The 20,034-nt window shown below is 47.3% G+C and overlaps 1 protein-coding gene across 3 annotated transcripts; it reads left to right on the forward strand.

Annotated features, from left to right (window-relative positions):
• GATA3 (GATA binding protein 3) lies at positions 1-18,615 on the forward strand. Of its 3 annotated transcripts, none has more exons than XM_018083587.2 (5): positions 1-446; positions 2,987-3,523; positions 6,439-6,584; positions 12,097-12,222; positions 18,096-18,615. In XM_018083587.2, exons 1-5 carry the CDS (start codon positions 206-208, stop codon positions 18,378-18,380), a joined length of 1,335 nt encoding a protein of 444 aa, XP_017939076.1. In that variant the 5' UTR covers positions 1-205; the 3' UTR covers positions 18,381-18,615. The 3 variants fall into 3 exon arrangements, with proteins under 3 accessions (XP_017939076.1, XP_017939078.1, XP_017939077.1); XM_018083589.2 differs by having other exon boundaries at positions 7-446; positions 18,104-18,602; XM_018083588.2 differs by having other exon boundaries at positions 7-446; positions 6,442-6,584; positions 18,096-18,499.
• Positions 18,616-20,034: the final 1,419 nt, after the last annotated feature.

Raw genomic sequence — 20,034 nt, forward strand, 5'->3', positions numbered from 1 at the left:
GAATCGATCGTTTATCACCATAACTCCCCCCTTCCTCCACTTTAAAACAAACCTAACCAGAAACATCCCCCAAACTCGCCGAGCACTTTTCCCGCCCTGCATTAACTCCAGCAGCGTCTCCCCCTCCGATCTCAAGCCCTCCGCGCCTTGCTGAGGAGGAGGAGGAGGAGGAGGAAGAGCAGCGGCGGAGCAGCGAGCGCGGAAGATGGAGGTCTCCACGGACCAGCCGCGGTGGGTGAGCCACCACCACCCGGCCGTGCTCAATGGGCAGCACCCGGACTCGCATCACCCCACGCTTGGCCATACCTACATGGACCCCACGCAGTATCCTCTCGCCGAGGAAGTGGATGTACTTTTTAATATCGACGGACAAGGCAACCCCGTCCCTCCGTACTACGGCAACTCCGTGAGAGCCACCGTGCAGAGATACCCCACGGCCCACCACGGTGAGTGCCCGCGCCGAGACCCGGTTCCCCCGGGGCTGACCCGGTCCTGCCCCGCTCCCGGTGCCGGTCCCGGCGGCTCCGCGCTGCCCTGAGCCCCGGCCGACTCTCCTGTCGGACTCCCTCTCCTGCCGGCGGGGAAGCTACGTCACGGGTGGATTTTGGGGCTGGCTTATTGGAAATAAATAAAAATTCAGGCTTACTTCCTTTCTTTCACTTTCTTTCTTTCTTTTTCGTCTTTTTACTTTCTTTTTTTTATCCTTCTTTCTTTCTTTCTTTCTACTTACTTTTTTCTTCGTCCTCTCTCTCCCATCCCTCTTCCCTCTTTTTCCTCTCTCTCTCTTGCTGTCCTTCCTTCTAATTCTCTCCCTTTCATCTTTCTCTTGTTTTCTTCCTTTTGCCCTCTCTCTTTCGCTTCGGTTTCTCCCCCCTCTGTTTAATTAGGTTAACAGTTAGTGTTTTCATACTGTGTTTAGTTTTTGCACGATTAAGCTGCTCTGTGGAAGCAAAGCAAGCTGGAGAGCAGGGGTGTGAAAATGACCCCGCTGTCCTCACGCTTGGGCTGTTTCATTCGCACTTGGTGAGCTTGTTAGGCTTGGGTCGAAAGTTTTGCACACTCACCCCGGGCAGCGCCATGGCGTGGGCTAAAAATAAGAAAGAAACTAAAAAAATATAGCCTGTAGTGTAATTAGTTATCAGACCTGGTGTGTTTTCCTGAGGGTTCTGCAGGAAGGTAATGATCCACGATGCGAAGTTTGTTCCTGGGTCACAGCTTTGAGAAAGGAGGTGAAATACCTGAGGCCGATGGGGCCCAGGTCAATGGAGGGATGAGTACTTTCGTACCACCTTTTATGAAGAATTGAAGAGATTCAGTCTTTATTGACTTGAGTTTACCTGTACGGTTAAAAAAAATAGGGAAAAGATAAAAATAAAAATGGAAGGAAAAAAGCAGATGCTGGTTTGTGAAGCCGGACTGTGACCTCTGTCGTGGTGAAGCCCAAATCCCCGAGGTTTGCAGTGGAAATCACCCCAAAATCAAGGAGAAGAAAGTGCGATGAGCGAGTGGAGATGGAGCCGAGCGGGTTCAGGGGGCTGCTCCCAGCCCTCAGCAACTTGTTGAGTGCGAGCCTGCATTAGGCTCCGCTCAGTAACTGCATTGTTCTGCTATTAGTCCCTTTAAAACAATTATTTCTAAGGATCAGCAGCCTTTGTCCTTTCTTTCTTTTCTTTCCTTTTCATTTCTTTTTTTCCAATATATCAGCAGAAAGTGGAAATGCGGTCTCTCTGATCTAGCCTGAATATTATTTACTATGCTACTTCCTGGAGAAGATAATGAATCTTGACCCTTTCTATTCGTATAACCCACCTTCCCTTCCTTTCGAGCAGCTACTTTCAGTATTGTTCACAAATGTCTGGTACGGTGAAAACCAGTTTGGAGCTTTTCTAGACACACACGAGCTCCCATGCAAACATACCTGTGCATCAGCTCTTTAACTATCTGTGCCTCTATACATCTGTGTTTGCATCTCTCCTGTATATTTAGCAGTCTCTATACACAGATCACGATACCTACAGAGGTTAAGGCTCTCTAGATGTCAGTGAGTTTCCAGGGCTTTATTAGCAGGCACAAACTTGCTCTCTTCCAGTTGAATAACTGTGTTTTCCAGCCTAGAGCAATTTTTTCAAGTTGCTGTAGATTTGGGTAGATTGGATTATTTAGATATATTTTTCTATTTGTTTAGCAAGGGCCGAGATGAATTTAAAATATTAAGTACAAGCCCTTAAGAATACTTATAACCAAAGGGGAACAAAATTGACTGTGTAAATCTGGTGGATTTTTTTTTTTTACAAAGTCCAGGTCTGTATTTTAAAAGACAAGTGAAATGTCTCCTGTCACAAGAAGGGGATGGAGTGTTTCTTTTGAGGCAGTTGGTACACTCTGCATGTGCCATATTACCACGAAAAAGCCATCTAACGTTTCTGTGCAGACTCATGGAAGAAGAAAAGACAAACCGAGCAGTTTGCAAAGTTTATCAGCCCTATTGGAAAGGTTATTAACGTGTCTGCGGGCATCTTCTGGTCTTCTTCGTTTGGCCAGAAAATTCCCGGGGTCTATAGCCCACGGCTGCGTTCGGGAAATCATTTCCCAGCTAAGAAAAAACATGATTTCTGCAGTCGGGGCTTGGCAATTTCACGCAGGATCTCTGCTTCAAAGTCTTCATGGGATTGCCTGGAAAAGGGAGACAGTCAAGCAGGAATCGCCAAACCCCGTGTCACAGGGCTGGCACCCCTGCTCGGAGGGTCCCGACCCGGAGACCTGTTCCTGAGCAGGACCGGGGCTGCCACCTCGGGCTCTTGTAGCTTTTAAATTTTAATTTTTAAAGAGGAGCGGAGTTTCGCATCAGATGTGATTTTGCTTGCTCCGCCCGCATGCTGAGTTCTTTGGGAAGGAAAAGGGGGGAACGTCCCGGGACCCCCACGTGGGGCTTTGCCAGGGTGGCAGAGGGATGAGGCCGACATGTGTCTGTGTTTTCTCCGAGCAGGGAGCCAGGTGTGCCGCCCCCCGCTGCTGCACGGCTCGCTGCCCTGGCTGGACGGGAGCAAGGCGCTGAGCAGCCACCACAGCGCTTCCCCCTGGAACCTCAGCCCCTTCTCCAAGACCTCCATCCATCACAGCTCACCGGGACCCCTTTCCGTCTACCCACCCGCCTCCTCTTCCACTTTATCCGCCGGCCACTCCAGCCCGCATCTTTTCACCTTCCCGCCGACCCCTCCTAAAGATGTGTCCCCGGATCCGTCCATCTCCACCCCTGGCTCCACTGGCTCCACCCGGCAGGACGAGAAGGAATGCATCAAATACCAGGTGTCCCTGGCCGACACCATGAAGCTGGAGTCCTCTCACTCTCGGAGCAGCATGGCCTCTTTAGGAGGAGCCACCTCCTCCGCTCATCACCCCATCACTACCTACCCACCGTATGTCCCAGAATATGGCTCTGGACTTTTTCCCCCCAGTAGCCTCTTAGGAGGATCGCCAACCGGGTTTGGGTGTAAATCGCGACCGAAAGCACGGTCAAGCACAGGTAGGGCTTTTGGCTTCTTCATCCCCGTTGCTCGGGAGAGGAAGCTGTGGGGGGAAAGCGGGGGGGCAAAGGGATGGGGCTGCGCCCCTCGCTCCTCTCCGCACGCAGAGAGTTGCACACAAGCATCCGTGTGATGAGCAGCGGGGGCTGAAGACCTCGTGGGGGAGACACACACGGCACTTTACCTTCCCCACAGGTGGCTCTGCTGGGTTTATAACCAAATTCCCTCGTCCAGCGCGGGCTGGGGGAGGTAGAACCTGGCCCAGGAGCCCAAACCACCCACCCAGTGCCGCGGGGCTCCTGCCCCGGGGGCGGCCCGGCCCCTCCAGCGCCCACGGTGCGCTCATCTGCGGCGCCCGGGGAGGAAGCGAAACCGAGGGAACCGCAGCATTAGCGATCTCTCTGTATTTTAATAATGGTGCTAAATCCCGGCCAACTTCCCCCGCCTGCCCTCCGCCTCGCTCTTCCCAGGGCCTCTTCCCATGCGGCGCCCGGGGATGCGGGGAGGTTTTCCCCGGGGCGGTGCGGGGAGCTCGCCCACGCAGCCCCCAGCTCCAGCCAGCTCCGTGCCTGGGGCTTTGGATCACCCCCGATGAGAGACCCTAAAAGTGTCCCGCCTTTCTCGGGGGGAGCGCGCCCCGCGGGGTGGGGAGCGAGGGGCTGCGTGGCTCCAGCTCCCGGCGGCTGGACACTCTGGGCTTGCAGATCTGTGTGCACCGAGGGCTATGTGTGAGCCGAGGGGTGTGTGTCTGTGTGTGCGCAGAGGAAAGGGCGATTAGTCAAAACTCTTTTTTTTTTTTTTAAATTTTTATTTTTCTTCCCCCCCTCTATTTTTTTTCTTTTTTCCGAGGAGGCTGCTGCAGGGTTGCCTGGCATGAATGAGATCAGTTTTCAGGGTTTTTCCAGGGTGACATTTACTCTGTCTGTCTGAGCAGGGACTGTCTCTATTTAGCTGATATGTTTGAGCTAATCCAATTATTTTCAGACTGCTGCACGCGACAGTTGCATTGTTTATCCAGCGCCAGGAACTTTAATAGAGTCCGGATGCGGTTAGAGTGACAAAAAAACCCAGACCTGTATGTTTTGTACATGAAAGCAGGAGAGAGAGAGAGATGGAGTGAGACAAAAGAGAGGGACAGAGACTCAAACAGCCCCGGAGCGGCTGCCCCGTTTAACCGGAGGGGAACAAAACGACCTGGGTATTAACGGGACCGGCTCCCCGCCTGGCCCCAGTACGGACCGGGTGCTATGTCCGGAGTAGGGACCGGTTTATTCTGGCCCCGGGCGGTGCTGAGCATCCCCCGGCCGTCCCGGCGCCCGCCGAGCCACAGCTCCCGCCGGGGCACCGGCTGCGCGGTATTTTCAAACCGTCTTGGCCCCCCCTCCACCCTCCCCTCTTGTTTTCCTTTTGCCACTTTCTGTTACTTTACCTTCTAGAAAGACATCTGCGGTTCGTGATAAACCAACCCCAGCAGCAACACCTATTTTTTTTCTTTCTTTTTTTTTTTTCTTTCTTTTTTTTTTCTTTTCCCTTTAAAAGTTGATTTTATCAAGCTGGAAGCTCGCAGACAAAGAGGGTTAGAGCAGGAGAAAAAGGAGGGAGAGGGTGTTTTTCCAGGATGGAAGAGGGAGAAATGGCTGCAAAAGTATTTTATTTTTTTGTTGTTGGGGGGGTGAGAGGAGAAGGGTTCAGTGCAAAGGCTCTGGAAAGACGGTTGCTGTTTGTGGTTAGGGCACGGATGCCTCTTGCTCGAAGGCAGCACAGGCTGGGGCAGCAGGGAGTTGGCTCTGTTGAGTTCACTCTGCTCTGCCCAGCTGAGGTCTGCTTCTGCTCTCAGGTCGGCCACAAGTAGCATTAAGTACAAGAAAACCTCCCCTAATAAACCAAAGACCCAACGAAAAACCCCTCAGTCCTCTGGAAGTAGCTGAGAGGCACGTCCTCAACCTCCCAGTTCCTTCCCCCAAACTGGGAACTGGTGGGCTGGGGGAGATTGCCCCCTGCAATAGCCAGGGAGAGGATAAAGTGGTGCCCAAAAGCAGGAGAAGGAAGGAAAGACCTTAATGAGGGCTCAGGCAGGCTTGGAGCTGTTTGCTATCCCAGACAGCAGGGATGGACCATCAGGCTGTGGATGCTGTAGAGAAACCAGAAGGGTTTCTGCAAGTTTTGGGTGGTGGAAGCTTAATTGCAAATTAATCAATAGCAGATATTGGCAGAGTTTTTGTGCGCTGGCTGGGGCTAGGGAGATGTTTTGATTGTTGATCTGTGATTATTTTGGGGATCCTTGATGTGGTTTGACCTGAGGTCAGAGGTAGAGCCCCCCAGGCTCATGCACACCTCTGGAGCTCAAGGGGTGACACCAGGGTCCATACACACATCAGAAAGAGGGGCATGGACTTAAATTCTGTATCCAAACAGGGGTAGAGAGTTGGAGGCTTCTTGCAAAGCCTACCAAAGTTTGTCTAGTCCATGTGGCAACATGGGGACTGGAAAGTTGTAGAAGTGCTTAATCTAAAGGTGAGGGGAAACTGTCAGTCACCCTACCCCCAAAAAAGGAGAAACCTGTAGGAGGAGTGAGAGCTTCTCCATGGAGCCCCTTGAGCCACCACAGCATTTGGATTGTCATTGCCACCATCCCTCTTTCCTGCTGCTGGGACACAGGCCTGATACTGCCTGCACAGTGGTGCTGGGGAAGGCAACAGGATCAGAACCCACCAGATTCTCCTGTGACAGGGACATCATTCAGTCATGGCCTTGGACCTTTGCTTGGACATCCTTGAGCCTGGGGAAGACTGGCAGGGTCGGGCATGGCTGGGTCTCTTGGGAGGTCGTGAGTTGTTCTGGGGGGAGGAGGGCTTTCCCCAGCTCATTTCACTCCTGGTTTCCCTAAGTGAACTATGTGCTCTCTTGTTTCCAGAAGGCAGGGAGTGTGTAAATTGTGGGGCTACCTCAACCCCCCTGTGGAGAAGAGACGGCACCGGGCACTATTTGTGTAACGCCTGCGGACTCTATCACAAAATGAACGGGCAGAACCGGCCCCTGATCAAACCCAAGAGAAGGCTGGTGAGTCTCCTTCTATTTTATTCTTTCTTTTTCTTCTTCTGCAACTTTTGCTTCCTGTCTGCAGCTCGGGATGGACAGGGAATCTCAACCAGCTCCCACTGGTCTCACAGCGTCAGAGGGCTGTGAGAAAGGGGTGCTGGGAGAGATGATCCCAGCTGCTGTGGGCCTCAATTGTCTGGTCCTCTTGCAAACTGCAAAACAGGTTAAAAAAATCAAGATCCAGGGCTTCTTGCAAACCAGAACTGAGTTTTCTCCCAGGTCACAATGGGACAGATGCCTCCACACAGTGCTTCTGGATGATGACCCATGGATGGTGGCTCTTACCAGGGCTTAAGGGCAGAATAATACTTTCCTAGTGACCAAAGAGATTATCAGGAGAACAGGATTTCTGCTGGGCTCTCCAGACTGCTGCCTCCACCTTCTTACGTGTGTCTCCATCCCCCTTGGCTGGGGGTGTCATGGAGAAGGGACCCAAACTGGATCCCAGGTGCCAGTGGGGTGTTAGACAGACCTTGGTCCTGCAGAGATCTTGAACCATCAGGTCCTGGTGCCGCTGGTACCTGGTGTGGTCATTTGTGCCTGTGCCATCTGGGTCTCAAATTGTATCATTCCCCTTTAAGCTGGTGTGAGTGAGGACACAAGGCAGGGGATGGGGGTGTGCAAAGCCGAGTGTGTGCCCAGGCCACAGAAGCTGGAGGAAGATGAAATGTGCGGGTAAACATTTGAAATAATAGTTACAAGCCTGTGGCAACTGTTCTACGTACAGGCAACACACTTCGGCATCCTCAGCGATCTATTCATGCAATTCCCTGGAAGCCACAAAAAGGTCTGGAAGCCGTGGGCATGGGTAATAAATATGCTGAAGTATATTTGGCAAATAATCAGACAGATCACAAGGGGAAAAAAGTATATCAAGAGGGGGAAAAAAATTATGGTCACTGCTTGGGAAGTTACTGAATGTTTCGAATCAAGGCACGTTTGGTTTCGTGTGGAAGGGCTCCTGGGAGCTGCAAAAAATGCGGAGGAAAAGTGGCTCTCACCTCTCCATGGAATTTCTGAGCTGATGGATGGGTCTGGCCAGTTGTGTGAGGCTTGTGCCTGGCATGGGCAGACACTGCAGGCAGGAGAGGGCTGGTTCATTGGCTTTGCATTCCCCGTGAAGGTGCTCATGGCCTCTGTCCGGCGGCTCTTAGATGTGGATCAGCTTCCTCACCTGGGAGATGCCTCTAAAATTGGATTCGCTTTATTCCCTCTGACACTGGGATGCATTTGCAGGGTACATTCCCAGGAGGGGTTATGCTGTGGAGAGCAGCAGTGACAGCTCTGTCTGGTTGTGTGAGTTTTGGGGAAGTTGTGGGTTTGTTGCTCTATCCCCCAAACTTCCTGCGTACAAAACCTCTCCATGGGCTTTTCCCATATAGGAAAATATCTGTCTCCTTCATCTTTCATAGCCTTGTTAGAAAAAAGGAAAAGCTTTCTAGGGAGGGAAGTACAGGCTGGAATTTTGATTTTTTTTTTTTTGGGCAGCTCTCTTGTTCTCTTCTCCTCCTCCCCCCCTGGTCCTTCTGTTTTATACACACAGCCCTCGTTTTCTTTATTTCTTTTTTTTTTTTTCCTCGTTCTCTCTTTATGTGTAAAGTTAACTTCCTAGGAAAAAGCTGCCGGATATCTGAGCCCTGGAGATAACTCCTAAACAACAGCTCCGTTTCCCCAGCCCAAACACACAGGAGCTTGAGCGTATCCAAACAAGCGGAGGGGGAGGCAGAATAGGAAAGCGGCTGGAAAAGGGGGGGAGAGCTTTCAAAAAGTGTCTGATGGAACCACGAAAGAATGTCCCGAGTCACCCCGAGCCCGGCACATGTAAAATGAACTATATAAATAAATACATAGTAAAAGGTCATTCTTGGGGGAAAAAAAAGAGAGAGAAAGAAAAGAAGTAAAGAGAGACCTTGTCTTGCATAATCGCTCCAATCTTTCGGCATTTTAGTTAAAGTTTAAGTTACAAAAAGTTCCCGTCCTTTGAATGCGACCTTTCCTAAACGTGAAATTTGATTTTTCTACATTTTTTTTTTTTTCCCCCACTTAGCACTGTCTGGGAAAAAAAGAAAGAAAAACATCCCTAATGCTGTTTGCATCTCTATTTATTTCTCTTGCTAACCTCTGATAAAAAAAACAATCAGAAGGCACCGAAGCTGGGCCCGTGTTTGCATTTTGTGCGCCTGGATGTGCGTGTGGCTGTGGCTTGACTGGATCTCTCCTGCCTTGGGATGGTAGGCGTAAGGCAGCGTGTGGATGGAGGCTCAGGGTGGGCATCCAGCTCCTTCTCTCTGCCTCAAGTTTCCTGCATGACCTTGGGATGGTTTTGTAGGCTCTGGTCACAGCTGATGATTAGCTGAAACTAATGATCGGATTCAATGGGTGGGAGAGAGGAGGCAAAGAACTTCTGAGGTGCTGAGAACGCAGCCCAAGCCTTGTTAAATTCAATGAGTGTTTTTGTAAGGGTGTCCTTTAGGTGAGATGGATGGAGCCTTGCTGGGTGAGGAGGCTCAGACAGCTCTGCTTCATCTCGGGGGAAGGTGGAAGGTGTGGAGATGTTGGTGGGGGGATCAAGAACAGGCAGATGGTACCATCACTCTGTTTAAAAGGTCTACAGCCCTACTGGAGACCATTCCTGTCCCTCTCACAGCCAGTGACAGCCTTGTCACTGCTGAGAAAACCTTCTTTTAGTTTTTCTCCCTTTCCCTTCTCATGTGGATGCAGAGCTCTCCATTTCCATGTCCAGTCACGCTGGTTTTGGAAGGATTACAGCCAATTTCTCAGTAAGCCCATGCACATGGAATCATATTTTAGGAAACTGATGCTTGAGACTTTGTGGATAAATCCAGACACTGAAAATGCCCCTTTATTTATTGTCCTTATCAGCATTTGGTCCCTACTGCACCATCCTCAATTCCACCTTCTCATCCCCGCCAGTACTTCTGAAGTTGTGGACTCACAGGCAGCTGGGCCATGGGGCCTGGTCCTGCAGATGATATGGGGCAGCTAATTAGTCATCCCATTACTGACATGGCCAGGCCCCTAGTCGGTGATTAGCTCAGTGGATGCCATTCCTGGGAGCTTTACAATAGTGTTATTATTCATTGTTTCCTGGCCACTGCCGGTGTCTCTGGTAGAAGTTGGTACAGCATAAAAGGTACACTCTGGGACTGAAAGAGCTTAAAATATTCAGCTAATGATGCTGAATTTTCGTAGGGGAAATACAGGAGTTGGAAGAGGTTTTAGAGAAGACAGTGGATGTTGTGATTTATTTGCTTATTTAACGTCAGAGTTTGTTTGAAGGCAGCAAGGTGGTGACCAGGCGTGTCTTTTGAATGCGCTTGCAGTAAGAGAAATTATAGTGAGCACCATGTAGAAACCCCAAATATCTTCAAAGGGGATGTTTCCCCTGTGTGGGCTGAGTCAAATATCACTGGTTTTTAGAAATTTCCTTAGGCTTGATTTTTGGGTCTGATAAGGGCAAAGCTGCCACTGAAAGGCTCAATCCAAGCCTCGGAGCCACTCGTGCCCCTCGGAGCCACACGTGCTTCCTGGCTGGAGTTGGGTGGCAGAGACCTGCAGACCCATCCCCCAGCTCTCAATGAGAACCCAGCTCTGTAAGGTGTTGTCTCTGAGCTGCTTTTAAAGCACATTCATTATCCTGGTGATTTTGATGGGAACCAAATCTGGGAATATGGCATGGTTGTGAGGAAGGCAGGACTGAAGTGTGTGTGCTACACATCAGTTTGGGGCTCTGCTGTTCTCATGGTGGGATGCTTTATCTTCTGGCACTGGGATTTTTGCAGCCAGAGACCCATTTGCTGTTCCCAGCTCCTGCAGGTCATCAGCATGGAGAAGTCAGTTAAAGGCCTCCTCAGGCTTGGGATCGGCTCGGCTCAGAGTGGTTTATGGTCAGGTAAAATGGAACTGTCCCCAAAGGCAGCCCGGGAGAGCCACTTGCTGCCAGACCAGGCCCTCTGTGATGCTTCTTAATGCTCGTGGGCATTGTCTTATTTATTTTTTAGACAGTCCTTTTTGTCTAATTAAAAGAAAAAAAAAATTCTCCTCTATCTAAAGCAAAACCAACCCGTTCTCTCTCCACCTACGCCGCATTCAATTATGATTAAAATTGCAACATGACCTAACAAGAGTTGGTATTAACGCTAACGCTGTGCCAGTGTCCATGTTTGCATTTTGGGTTTGTTGTACGGTATCCAAAGATGTGGTATTTTCTTTCTTTCTTTTTTTTTTTTTTTTTAAATGTTGGATGCACCACAGTGTGCGGCTGTGTGGGGTGAGGGGTAAATTTGAAACAGTAAGAGCACAAAAGAGAGCATTAAAGGCTCAGTTCTGCAAGGTGCCAAGCATTGCTATGATCTGGCAAATCGCTTAAGCACATGTTTTAACTTTAAGCACATGAGCAGTCCCATTGAAAGCAACGCATGGGGATGAAATCAGAGCTCTGGGACTGTGTCATATTGATGAAGAAAAGATAGGATGGGATATAAAGGCCTTTTTTTTTTTTTTAGGAGCTGTAGGCACTTGCACACACGCAAAACCTCATGCACGCTCACTCAGCAGTCCGAAAACTCCTGTTCCTCCTTCAGTGGCAGAAGGGCAATTTGTTTTCTAAAGTTACAATTTTTAAATGATAACACAAATTCATGCATGTGAAAGGAGAGCGACTTTACTAAATTTGACTTTGCTAAATCATTATCACAGCTAAAAGAAAAAGCTTCTCTATATACACTTTGGCACATAGACTTTTTTTTTTTTTTTCCTCGTTCCTACCCCTTTTTGAAATGGTAAATCCTGCTCTGGGGCTCTTCACCAGTTCTTAAATAAACATGAAGGTTTGGGCTGCAAAAAGGGTGTAATTAAAAAAGTTGGGATTCTTGCTCTTTGCTACAGTGTTATTTCCGATCTGGATCCTGTATCCTTTGAAGCTGAGCTGAATTTGCAGGACCGGGCTGCGCCTGCGGTCGGTCCCGGCGAGCAGCTGCCCACCCGGGTCTCACCCGGCGCTCGCCGGAGCCGCCGTGACTCATGCCCGTTGACTGTTCAGGCCCTGACTGCAGAATTAGACCCCTCGGGGGGTCTGGGAGAGTTAAGATGGAAAGACACGTTGGCATTTAAATAACATTTTCCCCTCTGGAATGGGCTGTGCCAGCGCTGCTAATTTTGATGAGTTCTATCAGAGGTTTTAGCACTCACTTTTAGGATGCCCTTTGGCACCTGATTCAGTTCACATATAATTTGGGATTAAAGTACCTCGGGGATTTTTTTCACAATTATTATTTGTTCTCACAAGTCAGTTTCTGGAGGCCTCTGCCGATGTGCGTCAGTCTTGCAGGGTTGATGTTTTCTTTCTCAGAAATTTTGCTGATCGCATTTATTTTATTTTTTTTTTTTTTAACACGGGTGTTTTCCTCTTTCTCTCCTTCTCTTCCCCTGTCTCTCTCCCTCCTTCCCACAGTCTGCAGCCAGGAGGGCGGGCACGTCCTGTGCAAACTGTCAGACCACCACTACCACCCTGTGGAGGAGAAATGCCAACGGCGATCCCGTCTGTAACGCCTGCGGGCTCTACTACAAGCTGCACAATGTAAGTGTGACTGTAACACTCAATTACAGGGCCTCAGCTCCAGTGCTTGATGGTCCAAACTCTTCCTTGACTTAAGGATTTCCAGTCTTGTGTGGAAGAGACCCTATTATCCCTTCGGGGACCTTGGGGGTTGGAGGGATGAGTTGTCAGCCTTTCAAACATAGCCTGTCCAAGTTGGGAAGGTATAAAACAGGGCTATCCATGGGTAATGTTAGAGCTTTCCCATGCCTGAGCCAAGAAAGGAGGAGTGGATCAACACAGAGAGACATTATCTGCTGCTGATTGGGCTCAGAGGGTTGGAAAAGACAACACGCCGTCCTGCAAGCTGATACCCCTACTATGTGTAGCTTGGTTCCTCCAGCAAATACAAACTCTGGAGAAAAAAGCAAAATGTGCCAGCATTTAGATCATTCTTGGGTTTGTGGCTGCCTTTGTCCAGTCCCCAAAGATGATTTATTTTGGTCTTGTGTTTGCCCTCTTTGACGCAAGCGATTCCTAAACCAAAAAAGGACTTGATTTAGTTAGTGGGTTGCGGAGTCTGCTCAACCTGTGATGTGAATTTTAAAGCATCTGTCATGGAAGGGAAGTAGAAATGAAATGAAATGGCTGGCAGATTTAATCTAATATCTCCATGCAAAGCCAGCTTGCAGGAACCAGGGATATATGCCCCAGGGAAAGAGCTAAAGGGACCTGAAAAGTTTTCTACTGAATAATAGTACTAATAAAGGACACTTAAGGCTACTCCTGTTACTTTGATTCCATGTGGCATTAGAATAATTATTATGTCAGAAGGAGGAAAAGGCTTGCAATTTTTCTGCTTTGATAAAGTTTTTTTTTTTTTTTCCCCCAAATGGTTGATTGCTTTATGTTTGGTTTAGAAATATGGGGTTGTGTTTTGCCCTTATGTCCACCCATGCAAACACATCAAAGACATACCCTGTTTCATGGGGCACCCAACCCATGTGCTGTCTCAGTCTCTTCCATTTGTTATTTCAAGCTCTTTGGTTTCTTAGGATGAGTAAACAAGTTTGGATTAAGTAGAAAAAAACGCCAGCAAACAACCAGGCTAATTTTTCACCTGTTTCATGGGAGGCATCTCTCTTGGAAAAAAGGAAAATGTGTTTACCCTTTAGCGGGCAGGTGTCTCAGCACGTTTTGAGTCCCATGTAGCAAGCAAAGCTTGTCATCAAACTCTCAGTGTGATCACTGCAAACAAACAGGCTGGACCCAGAGCGAAAGCTCTCAGAATATCACAAGAAAATATTCTGTTTGCTATTTCCTTGGCAAGAAGGGAGCAAGGTCAGCCAGCTTCACTGGGGGAGTCTGTGCTTGTGCTCTGTTTTCACTTTGGTCTTGTAGTCACCAGTGGTAGGACTTAAATTGTGTAGTTTGGGAAATTTATTGGGAGACCTGTACCTGAGCTACATTTCCTGTATCCAGCAAAGCCTTTTGTAGAAAATAGGCTCTTCCCAAATGACACTGGTTGATGCCTGTGTTTGAATGAGATGACTTGGGCCCTTGAAGATGATGTAGTTTCTCCCCAGAAAGAGGGCAGGATGATGAGTGTCTACCTTCATTGTAGACATCTGACTGGAGGAATCCTTCCTAAGGTGTCTGGAATGGTGTCTGAGTGCTGGGGATCTCCAGTAATGTGCCTGCGAGAGCACATCCTTTTCTTTTTCCCACTGACATTGCAGACCTGGTTGGCCTGAGTTGACCCCCAGATCCACTGTTTAGGGAAACGCAGATCCAGCTGTGAAATCTGTGACATGGGGCAGGCCTTGAGCACATTGGAACCATTTTCATGTTCATTAAAAACTCCAACAGCTGCTTAAAAGCTCAGCAGAGCTACTTACCAAAGTCAAGTAGTATCTTGCCTTATGAGCAACTCCATTAATGGGACCTGCTTAAATGAAACCCCCAGAGGACTTAGATCCTGTGTGCAGTAGCATAAGTAGGCAAGGGTACTAAAATCTAGATATGAGTAGATTCTTTTTAAAAAAAAGAAATTCTTAAAATATTTAATTATGACTGCAGTGAGAAGTGTGAACCTGCTCCTTGTATGTATCTTTTCTCTGTGGGTTTTACATCAGGAGAGGGATCAGGAATAGAGAGGCTGATTGTAGCATGTCCCTCCCAAGCACCTGAGATTCGGCACAGATGTTGTGCCAATGCCAGTGGAATGTCTGGGTGCTCAGAAGATGCCTTAAACCTGTTTCGGACTAGGCTGTAGCAAATTCCTGGCTGCTTTTTTATCCATCCCCCTCCCCACTTTTTCTTTTCTTTCGGTTTAATGAAATTTTCTTGGACCTTAACATCATTAGGATATTTTCATGGATTGATCTGCAGTTGAAACGTACCCAGATTTTATGTCCACGCCGGGAATGACTGCAGTGAAAAGGCTATTTTTTTCCATGGTGTTCATTTTTTTTCACGGAGCTATATCAGTTTGTTTTACTGTTGATTTCCCACAGCTTAAGCAAACCCATTTGTCAGTAGGATATAAGCAATAATCATAATAGTCTTGGGGTGCATTTAGTGGAGCTGTTGGCATTCCTCCCACTGACTTCAACAAGAGCCGGCTCCATTAACACCAGTATTAACAATGACTAATATTTCACATTGATACGGTGCCTTTCATCCTGTGGCATCCCAGAGTGCTTTCTAAGATACAGCCAGCCTGGAAGATTAACCCAACATTGTAATGACTATGTCTGAAGGATAAATCCGCTTCAGTGACAGGACCTTATTGAGGTCAATGGCAAAATCCCATTGTCTTCAGTCAGAGCAAGATCAGACCTATAATGGTTAAGACTATCCCCTGCATTTGATCTGTTGAATATGAGGTTCTCATCCTTGTTATTTCAGTCCTTAGAAGCGGGATGAGCCTTTGTGCACTTCAGGGATGGGTGGGAGTGTGTACCTTGCTGGAGGTGCACAGCAAACTGGCCTGTGCCCAGAGAAGTGAGTGATTTGCCACTGTTTTTGGCAAAATTCATCAGAAAAGACCCCTTTCACAATACCCTAAAGCAGGGCTGTGTGTCCCAAGAGCAGAGCAGTCAGTATTTTGCATATGATAAAACAAAGAGCATAATTCCTGCCCATAATTAATTGGCTCCATCTGAAATTAATGAATTTCATATACATGCGTTGGGCTGGTTTAATTTTAATTTAGCATGTGTTTGTCATTTTTATCAGAATGAATTTTCACAGACAAGGTCTTCCCTCTGGGTCTTTCATTTCTCTACCCCAGAAACAGAGATGGGTCCATGCCTTTGATGTTTTGGGGACCACTTTAACCCTGCTTGTGAATGGTCTTTGAAGTCACTGGAAAAATTTTCCAGCTTGCTGCTTCGGCTGTGCTGGTCTCACTCTTTCTTACATTTATCAGAGTTCTTATCTATTTGCACTTGGATTGGTTACCTGCTAGGAGTGTGAGACCATGCACACTGGGATGATGTGTCCAGCCAACAGCTTGGATGGCAGCTCTGACCCCAGTGGTGGGGCTGGCCATGGCTGAACAAAACCGGTATTCCCATCCTTGAGTTTCACATCAAATCATGGCCTGGGGCAACCTGTTCTAAGAGACTGAGTGAAACATGAGAGATGTTGCTCTGAGGAGGTGTTCACTGTCCTGCAGGACATGACACCAAGCAACACAGGGTCAGGACCACGTGCTTGCTCCAAGACCCAGCACAGCCCCAGTCCAACACCAGGCTTATGTCACTTTGCCACCACCAGCTCCTGAGCTTGCACCTTTGCTGCTTCACCTGCAAATTATTTCTGGCTGGTCCTGGGTCTTTGTGTCATGATACAAATCCTCATTAGAAGCTGGGGAGGCTGGGGCTGTGTGGGCCTCCTCAAATCTGAGATGGAATTCATCAGAGATTCAGACTTTCTGGTCCCTTCCAGCATTGCTGCCTGGTGGGGCTCCCTTACTACTTTCTCCTGGTTTTGAACCTGGGCAACACATCCCTGCTGGCTGACTGAAAACAGGCCAGGCAAAGCTTTCCCATCCCAGTCACTGATCTGGAGCAAAGGTCCTTCCTTTTGTGTGGATCCCCATTCCCTCAGTGAGGACAGGAACCCAGGGAGACAGGTGGTGTTGCATTTGGAGCCCATCACGTTTGAAGTTTTGCTTCTTGCTGCCCCAGGGCTCTTGTTGGGCTGCACGTGGGCAGATCCTTCCTAAATTTAGCTACTGGCAAGCAGGGCAGCTCCTTCATGATCCCTTCATCCTGAGGTAGAGGAATCATGTAAAAATTCACCCATTTTTAGATGAGGTGAAGGTTCCTATCACTGCCAGTGCAGAGAGCCTGGGGTCACAAATTCAGACTGGCATGATGATCTTTGGGAATGCCTAAACTGGAGATGAGCCTGGTCCTTCCTCTTCCTGTGACTCCATCTCTGCCTGTAACAGGGAGTTATTGTATCCCAGCTTCCCTGGGGAGAGAAATCCAAGAATGATTCACATGCTGTGGGGAAAAGGACCAGGAATGAAGAGCAACAAGTGAAACTCTACTGTGTTCACGTAGAAGGGAATGCTTTGCTCCTTGTTCTGATTTAAGGTCTTATGGGTGAAGAGCTGCTCAGGACCCTTGCAGGCACATTTTTCCATTGTCCTTTGCTGGGTCTGAGGCAGTAGATCCCGGTGGATAGGGGGTTCATCTTTTCTCCCTTTTCTCCCTCTTGCAGAATGCCCCTCGTGCCATCACGTGCTCACATTTATTAAGAAAGGTGGTTCAGCCTCAAGGTGATTTGCTGGGCTCCTCTGCCTTCTGCTATAGGTGAAATCCTGCAGGGGAGCCAGTGCAATACCCACGTAGACCCCCAAGTCCGTATTTTTAAGGTTGTTTATGGATATTGGATGCATAAATCCCTTCCCAAGTGTGGTTTGTGGGGGTTTCATGTCACATGTGCTAGTGCATATTATGATGCTGTCTCTCTATGCAGCACAGAGCCACAGAATCATGGAATAACCTAAGTTGGAAGGGACCCATTAGGATCATCAAAGTCCAAATCCTGTCCCTGCACGGAACAACCTAGAGTAATAAGTGTTTCTTACAGGAGGTCCAACAGATTTTTGCTACCACTTCCTAACCTTGATGGATGATAATTGCTCCATGCAGGAGAATTTAATGTTTAGTTTTACTACAGATATGTTTGTATGCAAGTAGAAAATGCTCTACTGGGCAGCACAGATACCTGTTTCAGCCCCCCCAAAAAAACCCTGAAAGGCTTTAGAAGTAAAATCAGATTGGCTAAAGTAAACCAGAAAGGATGATTAGAGAAAAATCTTTGGAAAGCAGAAAAATAAGACAAAGACCTGACACTTTTGTGAAGAGTTACCCAGCTCCCTAATGCCACTGTGAAAGTTTGAGACCCCTCATAGCACTGAAATCCCAGCAACTCTTGCTGATAATGGTTTTAGATCAGACAGGAAGCCTCGGGGTGAGATGGTGTCTGTGGGGAATATTTCTAGGTGATAATGATTGGTTTTGTTCCTAAACACGGTGCAATTACCTAATGTGCAGATAGTTGAAATTTTTCAGGCACTGTGAGTTACTCGGGTATGTTTTGCTCCCATGTGGCTCCGCCAGAAGTTTTCTGTTGTCTTGTCTTTAGAAATATCCAAACTTGGGATGTCCTGGTGGGATCTGAATTTTGGGGTGGATGGGGAGTGTTTGTGTAGCCATGGCACAGGGGAAGAGGTTGTGTAACGATGGCAAATGGGGTGTACAGGGAGGGAGGGGGGCTGCCGACCAGCTGGTGCTGGGCACACCCCCAGGATACGGGGCATGGGGTACACAGATCCTATGGTGATCTGGGGAGAAGGGATGGAAGCACAAAAAAAATAATTGATTTTTGTTTAGATTAACAGACCCCTGACTATGAAGAAGGAAGGAATTCAGACCAGAAACCGAAAAATGTCTAGCAAATCCAAAAAGTGCAAAAAGGTCCATGACAACCTCGAAGACTTTCCCAAGAGCAGCTCCTTTAACCCCGCCGCCCTCTCCAGACACATGTCCTCCATCAGCCACATTTCACCTTTCAGTCACTCCAGCCACATGCTGACTACACCGACACCGATGCATCCTCCATCCAGCCTCTCCTTTGGACCTCACCATCCTTCCAGTATGGTCACTGCCATGGGTTAGCAAGAGACTCCCCTGCTGAATGCTTACAGTCTCAAAATGAGATTTACTTTATATACTTGCATTTTTGCAGGCGTGTGGTTATGGGTCTGACGTCCCGAATCAAATGGGAGGGGGAAAAAAAAAAAAGGATTAAAAAAAAATAAAATAAAAAAAAGGTTATTTGAAGGCATAAGAGAGAGAAAAAAAATTAAAAACACAGAAAAAAACTACAAAAAGCACAAAAAAGGAAAAAAAAGAAAAAAAAGAGAAAAAGCAAAAAAAAAAAAAGTTTTAAAAAAGTGATGTTTGCCACTTTTTAAAGGAACTCACTATGGCGTCTATGTATTCTTACCCACTGAATCTGGATACCATTTGTGAATAAGCCATTCAGAACTTGCATTCCCTATTGGACAGGATCTCTAGTGCTGTGAAAAAAATAAAATAAAATAAAATAAAAACCGCTGAACATTGCATATAACTTATATTGTAAGAAATACTGTACATTTGAGGAAGACTTTATTGCATCTGAGGAGCTGTAAAGAAAAAAAAAGGCATGAAGGACTCCGAGAGAATTTTTTTTAAAAGGAAAAGAAAAAAAAAAAAAAAAGAAGATGGGAGGACAATTTAAAAACCAGAAAAACAAACAATGCAGACCAAGAGGAAACGCGGTCTTACGAACAAATGGACCAACTGCCAGTCATGTCTTCTCCTTTTATTTTATTTTTATTTTTATTTTTATTTTTTTTTGTTGGTTTTCTTTTCGGTTTCTTTGTTTCCGGGGAGGGGGAGGGGGCTGGCTAGAACGGTTTTGATGATGCATTAACTAACTAACTAACTAACTAAATAACTAAATAAATAAAAGCTGTAGGGAGATCATTCATTTTTGGGCCACGGGCCTTTTACATAGGAAGTACCAATGGTGTCAGGCAATCAGTGTTAACATGCGGACATTGCCAACAAGGGGGTTTCAGATAGCCATTCTCCAGGTCTATACGCATTGTGAACAAGTTCCTGTAATTGTTGTTTGTATGTATAATTCAACGCACCAAAATAAGAAAGATGTAGATTTATTTCATCCTATTATACAGACTGAATGGTTGTACAAATTTATTTACTGCTAGTGATAAGACCTGCTTTTTTTTTTTCGTTTTCGTTTTGTTTTCATATTTTTTCCTCCTTTTTTTTTTTTTTTGGAGAATAAACTAGATTAAATTCTGTTGACTTAACAGTGTTTTGTGCTTGGGGGCGGGAAGAGGAATATTTTTCTTTCTTTACTGATTTTTCTTAAAGTTTGTTTGGATGGTATTTATTGCATAGTTACCACGGGTATGGGAATGTGTGTCTCTGCGCTCATGCTGACGGCCAAAGCAATGTTTGCAGTGGCTTGATAAAAAAAAAAAAGATAAATCACAGAACAAAGGAAAAAAACCCTCAAAAATAAATGGACTGCATGTTAGTGTAACCCCACTGTCCAGTGTGTGTGCTCCCTGACCCTCGAACCCCAGCCCAGCCGCTACCCCTGTGTGATGTTGGGCTCCCACATGGGATGGGTCCCTTTGGGTCTCAGGCAACCATGGGCAAACTGGAGTTGAGGAAAATACGGGACTGAGATAAATGCAAAGGTAGAGCAGAGTTCTTGTGATCCTGGATGCTTTTTGGGCAGTGCTAGGAAAGA

Source organism: Manacus vitellinus, unplaced genomic scaffold (genome assembly GCF_001715985.3).
Source record: "Manacus vitellinus isolate BGI_N305 unplaced genomic scaffold, ASM171598v3 scaffold_65_pilon, whole genome shotgun sequence".
Taxonomy (NCBI): domain Eukaryota; kingdom Metazoa; phylum Chordata; class Aves; order Passeriformes; family Pipridae; genus Manacus; species Manacus vitellinus.